We start from the raw sequence: 17,500 nt of genomic DNA, 5'->3' as shown, positions 1-17,500 counted from the left end.
AGTGTTTGTATGAGTTGGAGTGGTACACAGCGGCCGCCTGCGTCCTCTCTAAGACTCAAGGAGACGGATGCAAGGTGGAGGACAAAGAGGCTGGTAGGACACACACACATATACACACACATAGAGACACACACACATACACATACACACACACACACACACACACATAGAGAGACACACACATAGAGACACACACATACAAAACACACATAGAGACACACACACACACATATAGAGACACACACAAACACACACATAGGGACACACACACACACACACACATAGAGACACAGACACACACACACACATAGAGAGACACACACACAGACACACATAGAGACAGACAAACACATAGAGACACACACACATATAGAGACAGACACACACACATATAGAGACACACACACACATAGATAAAGACACACACATAGAGACAGACAAACACATAGAGACAGACACACACACATATAGAGACACACACACACACATAGAGACAGACAGACACACATATAAAGACACACACACATATAGAGAGACACACACACTCACATAGAGACAGACACACACATAGAGACAGACAGACACACATAGAGACACACACACACACAGATAAAGACACACACATAGAGACACACACACACACATAGAGACACACACACATATAGAGACACACACATAGAGACACACACACACACACACATAGAGAGACACACACACACACACACACATAGACACACACATAGAGACACACACACACACACACACACACACACATCGAGACAGACACACACACATAGAGACACACATACACACACGCACATAGAGACACACACACACACACACACACACATAGACACACACACACACATAGAGACATAGACACACACACACACACATAGAGACAGACACACACACACATAGACATAGAGATAGACACACACATAGAGACAGACACACATACATAAAGACACACACACACACACATAGACACACACACAGACACACACACACACACACACACAGACAGACACACACACATAGAGCCTCACACACACACACACACACACACACACACACACACACATAGAGACACACACACACACACACACACACACACACGTGTCTATTATATTACGTACACATAACTGTAAATCAAACACAAAACGTTACAAAATCCAGATTATGGTTTGTCTCCTGAACTCGAGCAGGAACACGCCCATATTAGGCTGTTAGTCTGTTAGTCTCATATCATCTCCACACAGTGTTTGTGACGGTTAAAGCAGCAGATAGACTCTCTGATAGTCGACTGATTTCACTTATCCAGTAAAGTCCAAAAAAAGTTCAATCTAACTGATTAAACTCTGCTCTCAATCAGAAGTTCAATGTGCCAAAATGTAACCGTGAATAAAACCTTTAAAGTCTCAAATGTGAAGCTTCTTTAATAATCTTATTAAATCCACTCAGAGACAGATCAGCTGGGTTTATAATGTCTGAGCTTCAGGACTCTTCAGGGAGTTTTAACCTTTGGAGACGGTTTCACAACTTTAATATCACATGAGGGATGGTGAGTCATGTGATATTAAATGTGTTGGTGCTGCCATCTGGTGGCAGCTGCAGGAACTGCACCTCTGTTTGACTGAAGAGGCATCAACACTGTTATTTACCTTTTTATTATGTGTCTCTTTCACCCTTTCTCTCTCTCTCTCTTTCTCCCTACCTCTCTTTTTCTTTCTTTCTTTCTCTCTTTCTTTCTCTCTCTCCCCCTCTCCCTCTCTTCCTTTCCCTCCCTCCATCTCTCCCTACCTCCCTCTCTCCTTCTCTCCCCCCTCTTTCTCTCTCTCTCTCCCTCTCTCCCTCTCTCTCTCCCTTTCTTCCTCTCCCTCTCTCTCTCTTTCTCCCTCTCTCTCTCCCTTTCTTCCTCTCCCTCTCTCTCTCTCTCTCTCTCTCTCTCTCTTTCCCTCTCTTCCTCTCCCTCTCTCCTTCTACCTCCCTCTCTTTCTCCCTCCCTCTCTCTCTGTCTCCCTCCCTCTCTCTTCCCTCCCTCCCCTCCCCCCCCCCCCCCCTCTGTCCCTCACTCTCTCTCCCTCTCTCTTTCTCCCTCTCCCTCTCTCCCTCCCCCTCCCTCTCTCTCTCCCTCCATCTCCATCCGTCCCCTCCCTCCCCCCTCCCTCTCTCTCTCCCTCTCTCCCTCTCTCTCTCCCTTTCTTCCTCTCCCTCTCTGTCTCTCTATCTCTCTCTCTCTCTCTTTCCCTCTCTCCTTCTACCTCCCTCTCTTTCTCCCTCCCTCTCCCCCCGTCTCTCTCTGTCTCCCTCCCTCTCTCTCTTCCTTCCCTCCCCCCTCTGTCCCTCACTCTCTCTCTCCCTCTCTCTTTCTCTCCCTCCCCTCCCTCCCTCCCTCCCCCCCCCTCCCTCCCTCCAGGTTTTTACTTCGACCTCTCCCCTCTCACCAAACCCAGCGGCTCTTACTACAACCTGAGCAGCGGCAGCTATGATTACTTCATCAACGTCTGTGCTGCAGTTAAAGCTTCAACCTGTCCAGAGAAGGCCGGAGCCTGTCAGGTAGAGAAGAGGTGAGAAGGAGAAGAGACTCCCTAAAATGATATAAAACCAACACAAATACTAAATGTACATTTTAACTAACCTGATGCTGCTTTTAAAATTTGTTTTTAACATATGTGTGAATTGCTTATCTTGCATGCACACACATTTATGTCATTTTGTTTTATTTGTTATGCTTTCCATCTTCCCTCTCTGATGAGGAACAGTCTGTTGTAAGCCTCAATGTGTCTAAATGTGGTTGTTGTTCTGTTTAGTGTTGTTGTATTGTGATTAGAACACACACACACACACACACACACACACACACACACACAGAGAAACACACATAGAGACACACACAGACAAATAGAAACAGACACACACATAGAGACAGACAGACACACACACATAGAGACACACACAGACACACACACACACACACAAAGAGACACACAGACACACACACACACACAGAGAAACACACATAGAGACACACACAGACAAATAGAAACAGACACACACACAGAGACAGACAGACACACACACACACATAGAGACACACACAGACACACACACACACACACACACACACACACATAGAGACACACACACACACATAGAGACAGACACACACACACACACACACACACATAGAGACAGACACACACACACAGTCACACACACACACACACATATACACACACACACACACACACACACGTTGTTTTGTGATAAGAAAACCTAATAAAAACATTTCCCCCCTAAAACTCTCATCAGTAGTTAATTTAAATGTATATTTCTCCTCTCAGATAATAATATCTTTAATATGCTTCCTTCCTCTCTTCCTCTTCAGCGCTTGGAGTCTGGGGGAAGCGAACTCTCGCCTGTCTTACTACGACGGTCAGATCCAGCTCAGCTACAGTAACGGCTCCAAGTACAACAACCAGCAACACACACTCAGATCCACCATCATCTCCTTCCTCTGTGACCCCGAAGCCGGAGCCGGAAAACCAGAATTCCAGGTAAAAACCCGGCATGGTGCTTCCTTAACCCTCCTGGTGTCCTCGAGGGAAGGAAGGGGGAAGGGAGGAAGGAAGGAAGGAAGGAAGGAAGGGAGGGAGGAAGGGAGGGAGGGAGGAAGGAAGGAAGGAAGGGAAGAAAGATGGAAGGGAGGAATGATGGAAGGGAGGAAAGATGGAAGGAAGGAAGGAATGATGGAAGGGAGGAAGGTAGGGGGTAGGAAAGAAGGAGAGAAGGAGGGAGGAAAGGGAGGAAGGAAAGGAAGGAAGGAGGGAGGTAGGAAGGGGGATGGAGGAAGGGAGGAATAGGGAAGGAAAGGAGGAAGGAATGCTGGAAGGGAGGATTAAGGAAGGAAAGGAGGAAGGAAGGAGGGAGGAAGGAAGGAAGGAATGATGGAAGGAGGGAGGGAGGGAGAAAGGAAAAGAGGAAGGAAAAAATGACAGAGGAAAGAAGGAAGGGAGGAAGGGAGGAAGGTAGGGGGGAGGAAAGAAAGAGAAGGAGGGAGGGAAGAAAGAAGGAATGGAGGAAAGAGAGAGAGATGGAGGGAGGAAGGACAGAAGGAAGGAAAGAAGGACAACAGACTGGGTCCCTGCTTCTCTTTATCTATTTAATCCTTTTAACACTATAATCTGAACTCTTTTACATAATTTAAAGGAGCTGTAAATGTTTACCTTCTCTTATCTTTATGAATGCAGGTGGAGGATAACTACACCTATAACTTCCGCTGGTACACATCGTACGCTTGTCCTGAAACGCCTCACGAGTGCATGGTGACTGATCCCAAAACTCTGGACCAGTACGACTTATCCAGGTAACACACAGTTCATTCATTCATTCATTCATTCAATAGTCTTAATTGTGTTGTTTTAAGCTCAATATACACCAAAAAAGAAAGAAAATACATTAAAGCTGGGCAATATATTGGAATTATATCGATATCGTGATACGAGACTAGATATCGTCTTAGATTTTGGATATCGTAATATCACGACATGACATCAGAGTTGTCTTTTCCTGGTTTTAAAGCTGCATTACAGTTAAATATAGGGTCACATGAGGTCCAGTTGTATCTGTATGTTATTACACTGTGCAGTTGGATACTGTAATGCATTTTTATCATTTAGAGCTTGTATAGGCTTCCTCTTAATGAACTATTTATTGGACTAGGGCCTGCTGACTTTGAACACTGATTTTGCACTTTTTGCACACTGATTTTGCACTTTTTGCACTCTGATTTTGCACTTTTTGCACACTGATTTTGCACTTTTTGCATACTGGTTTTGCACTTTTTGCATACTGGTTTTGCAGATTTTTGCACTCTGATTTTGCACTTTTTGCATACTGGTTTTGCACTTTTTGCATACTGGTTTTGCAGATTTTTGCACACTGATTTTGCACTTTTTGCACACTGATTTTGCACTTTTTGCATACTGGTTTTGCACTTTTTGCATACTGGTTTTGCAGATTTTTGCACATTGATTTTGCAGATTTTGCACACTGATTTTGCACTTTTTGCACACAGCTGCCAACTCTTCTGTCTTCTGTGTTAATTAATGGTTATTTATGTCTATGAGTATGTTGTGGTGCAAGCTGTCAAATGAATTGTCCTTCAAGGGATTAATAAAGTTGTCTTGAATCTTGAACATTAGGGGAAGGCATTAAATTTCAGGCTAAAAGAAAAAGTATTTTTAGCTCTTGGATGTAAAAACTGGGTCGAATGTTACCATGAACAGTATGTAAGGGGTTCATTGTGTGTTTTAAGCTCAATATACACCAAAAATAAAGAAAGATAATACATCATATTCTCTCCTCTCCTCTCTCCTCCTCTCCTCTCCTCTCCTCTCCTTTCCTCTCCTTTCCTCTCCTTCTCCTCTCCTCTCCTCTCCTCTCCTCTCCTCTCCTCTCCTCTCCTCTCCTCTCCTCTCCTCTCCTCTCCTCTCCTCTCCTCTTCCTCTCCTCTCCTCTTCCTCTCCTCTCCTCTCCTCTCCTCTCCTCCTCCTTCTCTTTCTCCTCTCCTCTCCTCTCCTCTCCCCTCCCCTCCCCTCCTCTCCCCTCCTCTCCCCTCCTCTCCTCTCCTCTCCTCTCCTCTCCTCTCCTCTCCTCTCCTCTCCTCTCCTCTCCCCTCCCCTCCTCTCCTCTCCTCTCCTCTCCTCTCCTCTCCTCTCCCCTCCTCTCCCCTACTCTCCTCTCCTCTCCTCTCCTCCTCCTCTGCTCTCCTCTCCTCTCCTCTCCTCTCCCCTCCCCTCCCCTCCCCTCCCCTCCCCTCCCCTCCTCTCCTCTCCTCTCCTCTCCTCTCCCTCTCCTCTCCTCTCCTCTCCTCTCCTCTCCTCCTCCTCCTCTCCTCTCCTCCTCCTCCTCTCCTCTCCTCTCCTCTCCTCTCCTCTCCTCTCCTCTCCTCTCCTCCTCTCCTCCTCCTCTCCTCTCTTCTTTTCTGCCTCCAGCCTGTCTCGCTCCTCTCCCAGCAGAAACTGGCAGGCGATGGATTTATCTGAGACGATGAACCTGAAGAAATATTACATCAACATCTGTCGTCCAATCAACGCCGTGCAGGGCTGCGACCGCCACGCCTCCGTCTGTCAGATGAAGTACATCACAGATCAGGTAGGAGCATAACTTTCTTTCTCCTTTTTTCCTCCTTCCTTTCTTTCTTTCTTTCTCCTTTTTCTTTCTGTCCTCCTTCCTTTCTTTCTTTCTTTCCTCCTTTTTCTTTTTCTCCTTTTTCTTTCTTTTTTCTTTCTTTCTTTCTCCTTTTTCTATCTTTCCTCCTTCCTTTCTTTCCTTCTTCTTTTTCTTTCTTTCTTTCTTCCTCCTTTTTCTTTCTTTCTTTCCTCCTTCCTTTCTTTTCTTTCCTCCTTTTTCTTTCTTCCTTTTCTTCCCCTCTTTCTTCCTCCTTTCTCTTTCTTTCTCCTTTTCTTACTTTCTTTTCAACGTTTTTCTTTCTTTTCTTTCCTCATTTTTCTTTCTTTCTTTTCTTCCCTCCTTTCTTTCTTTCTTTCTCCTTTTTCTTTCTTTCTTTTCTTTCCTCATTTTTCTTTCTTTCTTTTCTTCCCTCCTTTCTTTCTTTCTTTCTTTCTCCTTTTTCTTTCTTTCTTTTCTTTCCTCATTTTTCTTTCTTCCTTTTCTTCCCCCCTTTCTTCCTCCTTTTTCTTTCTTTCTTTTCAACATTTTTCTTTCTTTTCTTCCTCACTTTTCTTTCTTTCTTTTCTTCCTCACTTTCCTTTCTTTCTTTCTTTCTTTCTTTCTTTCTCTCTCTCTAGGTGGATTTAATATGTATCATTCTTTTGTGGTTACACCATTTGACATTTTCAGGAGCATTCAGTTTTACTTTTGGTAAAAAAAAAATGGTTTAAATCTAATTTAAAATGATATAAAACCAACACAGAGTGAAATAACAGCCCCCCCCCCCCCCCCCTCTCTCTCTCTCCGTCGTCAGGTGGGCGTTCCTAAGGAAGTGGTGTCGGTCAGTAACATGGGAATCTCAAAACGAGGTCCGGTGATCGCAGCGAGGGACCGGCTGCTGCTGGAGTTCACCGACGGCTCCGCCTGCATATCAGACGGCCTGAAGCTCACCTACACGACCCGGATCCACCTGGTCTGCTCCAGAGGAACCGTGGTACGTTATTAATAATAATACATTAACTCTGAATGTTCAGTATAATATAAAGGTTGGACTCTAACTTCCTGTTTGTGTCTCGCTGTGCAGTCGATGGGGCCTCGGTTCCTGATGTACCAGAACTGCACCGCCACCTTCATGTGGGAGACCAGAGCCGCCTGCGCCATCACTACCACCAAGAACACTGTGAGCTCACACACATGACAACATATTCATAAGGATTCTGATTGGCTGTCAGGCTGCTGTATGGTTTATAGGAAGGATTCTGATTGGCTGTCAGGCTGCTGTATGGTTTATAGGAAGGATTCTGATTGGCTGTCAGGCTGCTGTATGGTTTATATAGGAAGGATTGTGATTGGCTGTCAGGCTGCTGTATGGTTTATATAGGAAGGATTCTGATTGGCTGTGAGGCTGCTGTATGGTTTATATAGGAAGGATTGTGATTGGCTGTCAGGCTGCTGTATGGTTTATAGGAAGGATTCTGATTGGCTGTCAGGCTGCTGTACGGTTTATAGGAAGGATTCTGATTGGCTGTCAGGTTGCTGTATGGTTTATAGGAAGGATTCTGATTGGCTGTCAGGCTGCTGTATGGTTTATAGGAAGGATTCTGATTGGCTGTCAGGCTGCTGTACGGTATATAGGAAGGATTCTGATTGGCTGTCAGGTTGCAGTATGGTTTATAGGAAGGATTCTGATTGGCTGTCAGGCTGCTGTATGGTTTATAGGAAGGATTCTGATTGGCTGTCAGGTTGCTGTATGGTTTATAGGAAGGATTCTGATTGGCTGTCAGACTGCTGTACAGTTTATAGGAAGGATTCTGATTGGCTGTCAGGTTGCAGTATGGTTTATAGGAAGGATTCTGATTGGCTGTCAGGTTTCTGTATGGTTTATAGGAAGGATTCTGATTGGCTGTCAGGCTGCTGTACAGTTTATAGGAAGGATTCTGATTGGCTGTCAGGCTGCTGTACAGTTTATAGGAAGGATTCTGATTGGCTGTCAGGTTGCTGTATGGTTTATAGGAAGGATTCTGATTGGCTGTCAGGCTGCTGTACAGTTTATAGGAAGGATTCTGATTGGCTGTCAGGCTGCTGTACAGTTTATAGGAAGGATTCTGATTGGCTGCCAGGCTGCTGTACAGTTTATAGGAATGATTCTGATTGGTTGTCAGGCTGCTGTACAGTTTATAGGAATGATTCTGATTGGTTGTCAGGCTGCTGTATGGTTTATAGGAAGGATTCTGGTTGGCTGTCAGTGTTTCTCTGAAAGTGATCCAACAACACTGTCGATGTCATAATAGTTGTTGGTGTAAACTCCTCCATCCACTGCAGTTCCAACCATTTTTAAATCTATATATTAATGTTTATAGTTGTAGTTCCTGGTCTGGACGGGCCTTTATTCTGGGGAAATGATATAATAAAGATATTAAACTGAAAATGTTAAACGTGTGTCTGTATTGATGTTTCTTTTTGTTATTTGTGTGTCAGAGCTGCTCGGTGGTGGATCCCAACAACGGCATCGAGTTCAACCTCCAGCCTCTGGCCTCAAAGACGGGATACAAAGTCAACGCTAATGGAAAGGACTTCCTGGTAAGATAATAACCCACTGACTGTAAATAATGTGCTTCTAAGGCTTAATGCAGATGTGAGTGTGTTAGTGTGATGCAGAATCACAGCAGTGCATCAATGTTCACAGCTTTTTATGGACATAGTAATAATGATACTACATTTTATTTCGTAAAGCACATTTCAAAGTTTAAAAAAATGTCAAGTCCTTCCTCCCTTCCGCCTTTCCTTCCTTTTTCCTCCGTCCTTCTTTCCTTCCTTCCTCCCTTCCTCTTTTCCTTTCTCTCCCTCTCCTTCCTTCCTTCCCTCCTTCCTACATTCCTTCCTTATTTCCTCCGTCCTTCCTTCCTTTTCTTTCCTCCCTTCCCTCCCTTCCTTCCTCCCTCCCTCCTTTCCTTCCTCCCTTCCTTCTGTCCTTTCCTCCCTTCCCTCCTTTCCTCCCTTCTTTCCCTCCTCCCTTCCCTCCTTCCTCCCTTCCTTTCTTTTTCTTTCCTCCCTCCCGTCCTTCCTTCCTCCCTCCCACCTTTCCTTCCTTTTTCCTCTGTCCTTCTTTCCTTCCTTTCTCCCTTCCTTCCTTCCTCCCTCCCTCCTTTCCTTCCTTCTTCCTCCCTTCCTTCTTTCCTCTGTCCTTCTTTCCTTTCCTCCCTTCCCTCCTTCCTTCCTTTCCTTCTTACTTCCTTCCTTCCTCCCTCCCTTCCTTCCTCCCTCCTTCCTTTCCTTCTTTTTCCCCGTTGTCCTTCTTTCCTTCCTTCCTCCCTCCCTCCCTCCTTTCCTTCTTTTTTCCCGTTGTCCTTCTTTCCTTCCTTCCTCCCTCCCTTCCTTCCTTCTTCCTCCTTTCCTTCCTCCCTCCCTCCTTTCCTTCCTTCTTCCTCCCTCCCTTCCTTAACTCAAGGACAACAGGAGGGTTAAAATATGCATATAACATTCATATTAAAGCATGTAATCCAGCATTAAACAGAAGTATAATTCTGCCTCCCTTCCTTCTTTCCTCCCTTCCTTCTTTCCTTTCCTCCCTTCCTTCCTTCCTCCCTCCAGCTGAATATCTGTGGAGACATGGCAGAGTGCGGAGCGGGGATGTCCGGCTGTGAGATGGAGGAAGGACACGCTTCCAGTCCGGTGGGTTTGGAGAGGAGCCTCGAGTATTCCTCTGATGGGCTGCTGAAGCTCGTTTATAAGGGACCACGAGACGACACAACAGGTAACACACATACGCACACAGTACACACACAAAGTACACACACAGTACACACACATACACACACAGTACACACACAGTACACACAAAGTACACACACAGTACACACAAAGTACACACACAGTACACACACATACACACACAGTACACACATACACACACAGTACACACACAGTACACACACATTACACACACAAAGTACACACACAGGTTTAACGTTACAGAGACTGAGAGCGTCTGATTGGCTTTTAATGGATTTACAGCTTTATTTAAGGGTCAGTGATGCTTTATTGTGTCCATGTTTTTTTTCTTTTCTTCCCTCCTTTCTCCTTTTTCTTTCATTCCCCCGTTTTCGTTCTCTTTTCTTTTTCGTTACCTTTTTCTTTCTTTCTTTTCTTTCCACCGTATTCTTTTTTCTTTTCAACATTTTTCTTTCTTTTCTTTGTCCTTTTTCTTTCTTTCTTTCTTTCTTTCTTTGATTCTTTCTTTCTTTCTTTCTTTCTTTCTTTCTTTCTCCTTTTTCCTTTTTCTTTTATTCCCCCGTTTTCGTTTTCTTTTCTTTTTCGTTACCTTTTTCTTTTCTTTCCACCTTTTTCTTTCTTTTTTTCTTTCTTTCTTTCTTCCTCCTTTCTCCTTTTTCTTTCATTCCCCCGTTTTCTTTTCTTTCCACCTTTTTCTTTTTCTATTTAACATGTTTCTTTCTTTCTTTCTCCTTTTTCTTTCTTTTTCCTTTTTCTTTCTTTCTTTCTTTCTTTCTTTCTTCCTCCTTCCTCCTTTTTCTTTCATTCTCCCGTTTTTATTTCTTCCCACCTTTTTCTTCCTTTCTTTCTTTTCTTTCCACCTTTTTCTTTCTTTCTTTCTTTCTTTCTTTCTTTCTTTCTTTCTTTTCTTCCTCCCTTTTCTTTCTCTCTAGGTGGATAACATATGTAATATTTATCATTCTTGTAATATATATGCAGCTCTTCTAGTCTAATAATCCTCTTAACATGTTCTCCTTTCTATTCTTCTTGTTTTCCTCCGCCAGCCACCAGAGACACCTTCACTATAAACTTCGTGTGTGATCAGAAAGCTCAGATCGGCTCCCTGAAGATGCTGCAGGAGGATCTGAGCTCTTTACCGAACCACGTGGTCCATGATGTTCTGTTTGAGTTCTCCACCGCTCTGGCCTGCGTCCCTGCTCCTGTTAACTGCAGGATCTTTGGTACGGAGACACACACACACATAGAGACACACACACACACACGTGCATAGAGACACACACACACACACACACACACATGCATGCACACACACACACACACGCATAGACACACACACACACACACATGCATAGAGACACACACACACAGACACACACATGCATGCATAGAGACACACACGCACACACACACACACGCATAGAGACACACACACACACATGCATAGAGACACACACACACACAGACACATGCACGCATGCATAGAGACACACACACGCACACACACACACACACATGCATGCACACACACACACACGCATAGAGATACACACACACACACCAACATGTTTAATAGATGGAGTCTATTTGTAAAAAAAATCTCTTTAAAAAAAAAAAAAGACCAAAATAATTGGTGATTAATTTTCTGTCTATTGACTTTAACAGTTAATAAAATAATCATTACAGCTCTAAATGTCTAAAAGTGACACATATTTTTTTTTGTATTATTTAAAAAAAAAAAATCAGTTTTTAAGCTTAAAACAAAGAATTACGAACTTAAAAGAATATCCTGTAAAAAAACAAAAAAAAATGTTTTGAGTCATAAAAACAGGAAAGAAAATAATTTAGATCAGACTTAAATATTTAAAACTGAAATACAATAAAAACTTACATATTGCCTTTCACAGCTTCCGTACGATCAGAGAATTTGAACATTTTATTTCTTTTAAATAAAAAAAACATCTCAATAATTACTTGATGATCAAAATAGTAATATTAATCATATTAATAATGTTTTTTATTAGAGTTCAGAGGAGTGAATGAAACCATGTGTACTAATTAGAGTCCCTCCTCTCCTTCTTTAGATACTCAGGGTAACGAGTACGACCTGAGTCACCTGATGCGTGACGGCGAGGACAGCCCTTGGGTTGCCATGGATACCGACACCAGCACATCACGCAGCTTCTACATCAACGTCTGCAGACCCCTCCCCCCTGTGAAGGAGTGTCCCGGTCAGTACGCCCCCCCCCCCCCTCCTCGTGCATGGGTTAGGGTTAAAGTCTTACCTGTCAGACTGTAGTAAACCTTTCTGTCGTCCTCCCGCGTCTGTTTTAACTGTTCCTTCTTTCCTTCCTTCCTTCCTTCCGTCTGTCCTTCCTCCCTCCCTCGTTCTTTCCTTCCTTCCTTCCTTCCGTCTGTCCTTCCTCCCTCCCTCGTTCTTTCCTTGCGTCTGTCCTTCCTCCCTCCCTCGTTCTTTCCTTCCATCGTTCCTTCCTCCCTTCCTTCTTTCCTCTGTCCTTCTTTCTTTCCTTCCTCTTTTCCTTTCTCCCTCCCTCCCTCCCTCCTTCCTTCTTTCCTCCCTCCTACCTTCCTTCCTTCTTTCCTGCATCCTTCCTTCCTTTCGTTCCTCCTTTCCTTTCATACCTTCCTTCCTTCCCCTTATTCCTTCCTTCCTCCCTCCTTTCCTTCCTTCTTCCTTCCTCCCTTCTCTCCTCCCTCCCTCCTTTCCTTCCTTTGTCCTCCCTTCCTTCCCTCCTCCCTCTCTCTTTTACTTCCTTTGTCCTCCCTTCCTTCCTCATTTCCTTCCTTCTTCCTCCCTTCCTCCCTTCCTTCCTCCCTTCCTTCCTCCCTCCCTCCCTCCCTTCCTTGACTCAAAGACAACAGGAGGGTTAACCATGCTCCTCTCTCGTCTCTCCCTGTCCAGTGGGTCCTCTGGGTGCCTGCGGAGTGATGGATGGGACCAGTTACAACCTGGGATACGTGCAGTCCAGCCCTCAGGTGGCGGAGGACGGCTCCATCAGCATCGTCTACCAGAACGGAGACAAGTGCGGCGAGTCGGCTCGATACTCCACGCGCATCATCTTCCAGTGTGAAGACAACCCTGTGAGTTTAAATAATGTCTCCTCTGTTATTTGTTACATTAACCCTCCTGTTGTCTCAAGGAAAGGAAGGAAGGGAGGAAGAAGGAATGATGGAAAAGAGGAAGAAGGAAGGATGGAAGGGAGGAAGGAAAGGAGGGAGGGAGGAAGGAAGGAAGGAAAGGAGGAAGAAAGAAGGAAGGAAAGGAAGAAGGAAGGAAAGGAGGGAGGGAGGAAGGGAGAAAGGAAGGAAGGAAGGAAAGAAGGACACAGGAAAGAAGGAAGGGAGGAAGGTAATGGGGAGAAAAGAAAGAGAGAAGGAGGGAGGAAGGAAAGGAAGGAAGGAGGGAGGAAAAGAAGGAAGGGGGGAAGGTCGGGGGAGGAAAGAAAGAGAGAAGGAGGGAGGAAAGGAAAGAAGGAAGGAAGGGAGGAAGGTAATGGGGAGAAAAGAAAGAGAGAAGGAAGGAGGGAGGGAAGAAGGACAGGAAAGGAGGAAGGTAAGGGGAGGAAAGAAAGAGGGAGGGAGGAAGGAAGGAAGGAAGGGGGATGGAGGAAGGAAAGAAGGTAGGAGGGAGGGAGAAAGGTAAAGAGGAAGGGAGGAAGGAAGGAAAGAAGGAGAGAGGAAAGGACATTTCTATTGACTTTGTAAATTAATAACAATAATCTAATAAATAACATTGACCTCATGTAAAAGCCCCAATAATACATTTTAAATCTGTCCCTGTGTGTCAGATGAGGCACAAAGTAGAAAGTTTAATAACAAAGAGGATAAAAACAGATTTCAGTCATCAGTAAATTAAATATTCCACATTTTAAAGCTTTAACTCTCTTATTTAAATCTGTGTTTTTACCCCTAATTCATCCAAACATTCATTTCAAGCATAGATTTAAAAAAAAACTGATTTTCATTAAGTGATATATTCAGTTATCTTAGTTTAAGTTCTACTGTTTCTATTTACCTGAAAGGTTTAATCTTCACTGTTGTTTATTTCCGTGTCTTTTACTTTGAAGGGTTCCCCGATGTTTGACCGTAAGGACGGCTGTGAATACGTCTTCATCTGGAGGACGTCTGAGGCCTGTCCAATCAGGAAGTCTCAAGGTAAACACTCTGAGGCCTGTCCAATCAGGAAGTCTCAAGGTAAAGACTCTGAGGCCTGTCCAATCAGGAAGTCTCAAGGTAAACACTCTGAGGCCTGTCCAATCAGGAGGCCTGTCCAATCAGGAAGTCTCAAGGTAAAGACTCTGAGGCCTGTCCAATCAGGAAGTCTCAAGGTAAACACTCTGAGGCCTGTCCAATCAGGAAGTCTCAAGGTAAACACTCTGAGGCCTGTCCAATCAGGAAGTCTCAAGGTAAACACTCTGAGGCCTGTCCAATCAGGAAGTCTCAAGGTAAACCCAGAACCGGCCGGCCGAGGAGTCCAATCCGGCCCACTTTCCTTCCTTCCATTTTTCCATCCACCTTTTCTTTCTCTCTTTCTTTCTTCCTTCCATCTCTCCTGCCTATCTTCTCTTCCTTCCTTCTATTTTTTCATCCACCCTTCTTTCTCTCTTCCTTCCTTCCTTTATTCCTTCCATCTTTCCTTCCTGTTTTCTCTTCCTCCCTTCCATCTATTCTTTCTTTCTTTCTTCATTCCTTTCTTCCTTCCTTCATTCCTTCATTCCTTCCTTCCTTCCTTCCTTCCTTCCTTCCATCTTCCTGCCTATCTTCTCTTCCTTCCTTCCTTCCATCTTTCCTTCCTGTCTTATTTTCCTTCCTTCCATTTTTCCATCCACCCTTCTTTCTCTCTTTCTTTCTTCCTTCCATCTTCCTTCCTGTCTTCTCTTCCTTCTTTCCTTCCTTCCTTCCTTCCATCTGTTCTTCCTTTCTTCCATCTGTCTTTCATTCCTTCCTTCCTTCCTTCATTTCCTTCCTTCCTTCCTTCCTTCCTTCCTTCCTTCCATCTTTCCTTTCTTCCTTCCATCTTTCCTTCCTGTCTTCTCTTTCTTTTTTCCTTCCTTCCTTCCTTCCTTCCTTCCTTCCTTCCTTCCTTCCATCTGTTCTTTCTTTCTTTCTTGTCTTCTCTTCCTTTCTTCCATCTGTCTTTCATTCCTTCCATCTTTTCTTCCTGTCTTCTCTTCCTTCTTTTCCTTCCTTCCTTCCTTCCTTCCTTCCGTCCTTCCTTCCTTCCTTCCTTTCGTTCCTTCCTTCCCTCCCTCCTTCCTTCCATCTCTTTTTAATGATCCAGCCCTCATCAGATCATATTGTTTGTGGCCTTTGAATGAAGATGAGTTTGACCCTCCTGCTCTAATCTGACTCTTATGATTTAAACCTCGATGAGTTAAATTAATTAAATCCTAATTTGTCGTCTCCAGGCGATGAGTGTCGGGTTCGGGATCCTCGGAGCGGCTACGAGTTCAACCTGAGCTCTCTGAAAGATCAAGATTATTCCATCAGGAGCGATAAATACATCTACCACCTGTCGGTCTGCAGCGGCCTGCAGAAAGGCGTCTGCACCCATAAAGACACCGGCAGCGACAAGGTGTCATCCTGTCAGGCGGACGGGTCCAATCACAAGATCGCAGGTACAGAACTACCAAAGTAAACCTGCTGGTGTGTGATTATCTGCAGCTGATCATGCAGGATTATTTATTTTAGACATTACATATGTTTTTGTTTTTTTAATGTATCTATCTATTGGCTTATTACTGTTAAACCTCTTTTAACTGTCTGCTATTCGTTGCTTTATTACCTGATTTTCTATCTTTTATCTATCTATCTACCCATCTGTCCATCCATCCCTCCCTCCTTCCTTCCTTCCCTCCCTCTATCCTTCTACCCATCATCTATCTATCTACCTTTCTATCTTTCTATCTATCCATCCATCCCTCTACCCATCTGTCCCTCCCTCCATCCCTCCCTCCATCCCTCCCTCTACTCATCTGTCCATCATTCCCTCCCTCCCTCCTTCCTTCCCTCCCTCTATCCTTCCACCCATCTATCTATCTATCTACCTTTCTTTCTGTCTATCCATCCCTCCCTCTACCCATCTGTCCATCCATCCCTCCAACCCTCCCTCCCTCCTTCCTTCCCTCCCTCTATCCTTCCACCCATCTATCCATCTATCCATCTATCCATCTATCCATCCATCCATCTAACCATCCATCCATCCCTCCCTCCCTCCATCCATCTATCTTTCCATCCATCCATCCATCCATCCATCCCTCCCTCCCTCCCTCCATCCATCCATCCCTCCCTCCCTCCCTCCATCTATCTATCCATCTACCCATCTATCCATCCATTTATCTATCTATCCATCCATCCATCTATCCATCTATCTATCTAACCGTCTACCAATCCATTCACCCATCCCTCCCTCCATCCATCTATCCATCCATCCATTCATTTCTCCCTCCCTCCATCCATCTATCTATCTATCTATCTATCTCTCCATCCATCCATCCATCCATCTATCTATCTATCTATCTATCTATCTATCTATCTATCTATCTATCTATCTATCTATCTATCTATCTATCTATCTATCTATCTATCTATCTATCTATCTATCTATCTATCTATCTATCTATCTATCTATCTATCTATCTATCTATCTATCTATCTATCTATCTATCTATCTATCTATCTATCTATCTATCTATCTATCTATCTATCTATCTATCTATCTATCTATCTATCCATCCATCCATCCCTCCCTCCCTCTATCCCTGCCTCTATCCATCCTTCCTTCCCTCCCTCCTTCCATCCATCCCTCCCTCCCTCCCTCCCTCCCTCCCTCCCTCCCTCCCTCCCTCCATCCATCCAGGACTGGCGAACCAGGTTCTGAGCTACGTGGGAGATCAGCTGATCCTCAACTACACCGATGGAGAGAAATGTCACAAAATCTACCAGAGATCCACTGAGATCTACTTCTCCTGCCATCCTGACATGCATCCTGTGAGCTTCACACATAAACACATAAACATGCTGATGACACTTCCTGTTATTAATATACTGTTATGATGTCATGATGTATTTAATGCATGTATTAAATAATGACTATAGTTGCATGCTTATGATAAAAATGCTCCCTGAAAGTCAAAACTGGCCATCTGTTCTGTAACCTTTGTTGCTAAGGTGGTTGCTAAGGTGGTTGCTAAGGTGGTATAGGTCCATTTAATGAAAACTTTCTCACCTCTTTGTTTTTTTTAGGGAGTTCCAGAGTTCATCAAGGAGACTCCAGAGTGCACCTACCTGTTTAACTGGCCCACTGCTCTGGCCTGCATCCCAGTAAAGACCACCAGCTGCTCCTACAAGTAACGCTTCTTCATCACCACCTCACACACGTCATCATCCTCTTCTTCTTCCTCCTTTCCCTCCTTTTTTTATTCTCACTTTCTTGGACATCTACTTCTGCATCTGTACAGTTATTTGCATGCATACATTCATTAGTAGCAGCAGCAGAACATGTTATTATGAAAACAGGAGTGGGTAAAATATCAGTTAAGGTTTAATATGAGGTAACACTTGTGTGAATATG

General features: G+C 44.2%; 1 protein-coding gene across 1 annotated transcript in view; it reads left to right on the top strand.

Annotated features, from left to right (window-relative positions):
• igf2r (insulin-like growth factor 2 receptor) overlaps positions 1 to 17,500 on the top strand; it is a gene marked incomplete at its 5' end in the record, with an annotated part of 72,971 nt that overhangs the window by 12,812 nt on the left and 42,659 nt on the right. Inside the window, 16 exon segments of the mRNA XM_062436843.1 lie at positions 1 to 93; positions 2,420 to 2,570; positions 3,392 to 3,560; positions 4,254 to 4,369; positions 6,000 to 6,159; positions 6,992 to 7,171; positions 7,262 to 7,357; positions 8,656 to 8,757; positions 9,769 to 9,931; positions 10,953 to 11,129; positions 11,991 to 12,137; positions 12,830 to 13,008; positions 13,995 to 14,082; positions 15,336 to 15,545; positions 16,787 to 16,917; positions 17,173 to 17,276. The exon segment at positions 1 to 93 is cut by the window's left edge and continues 45 nt beyond it. Of these exon segments, the coding sequence (XP_062292827.1) occupies positions 1 to 93; positions 2,420 to 2,570; positions 3,392 to 3,560; positions 4,254 to 4,369; positions 6,000 to 6,159; positions 6,992 to 7,171; positions 7,262 to 7,357; positions 8,656 to 8,757; positions 9,769 to 9,931; positions 10,953 to 11,129; positions 11,991 to 12,137; positions 12,830 to 13,008; positions 13,995 to 14,082; positions 15,336 to 15,545; positions 16,787 to 16,917; positions 17,173 to 17,276 (2,266 nt within the window).

Source organism: Scomber scombrus, chromosome 17 (genome assembly GCF_963691925.1).
Source record: "Scomber scombrus chromosome 17, fScoSco1.1, whole genome shotgun sequence".
Lineage (NCBI taxonomy): Eukaryota > Metazoa > Chordata > Actinopteri > Scombriformes > Scombridae > Scomber > Scomber scombrus.
The sequence above is the reverse complement of the archived record's forward strand: the minus strand, read 5'-3'. Positions and strand labels throughout refer to the sequence as shown.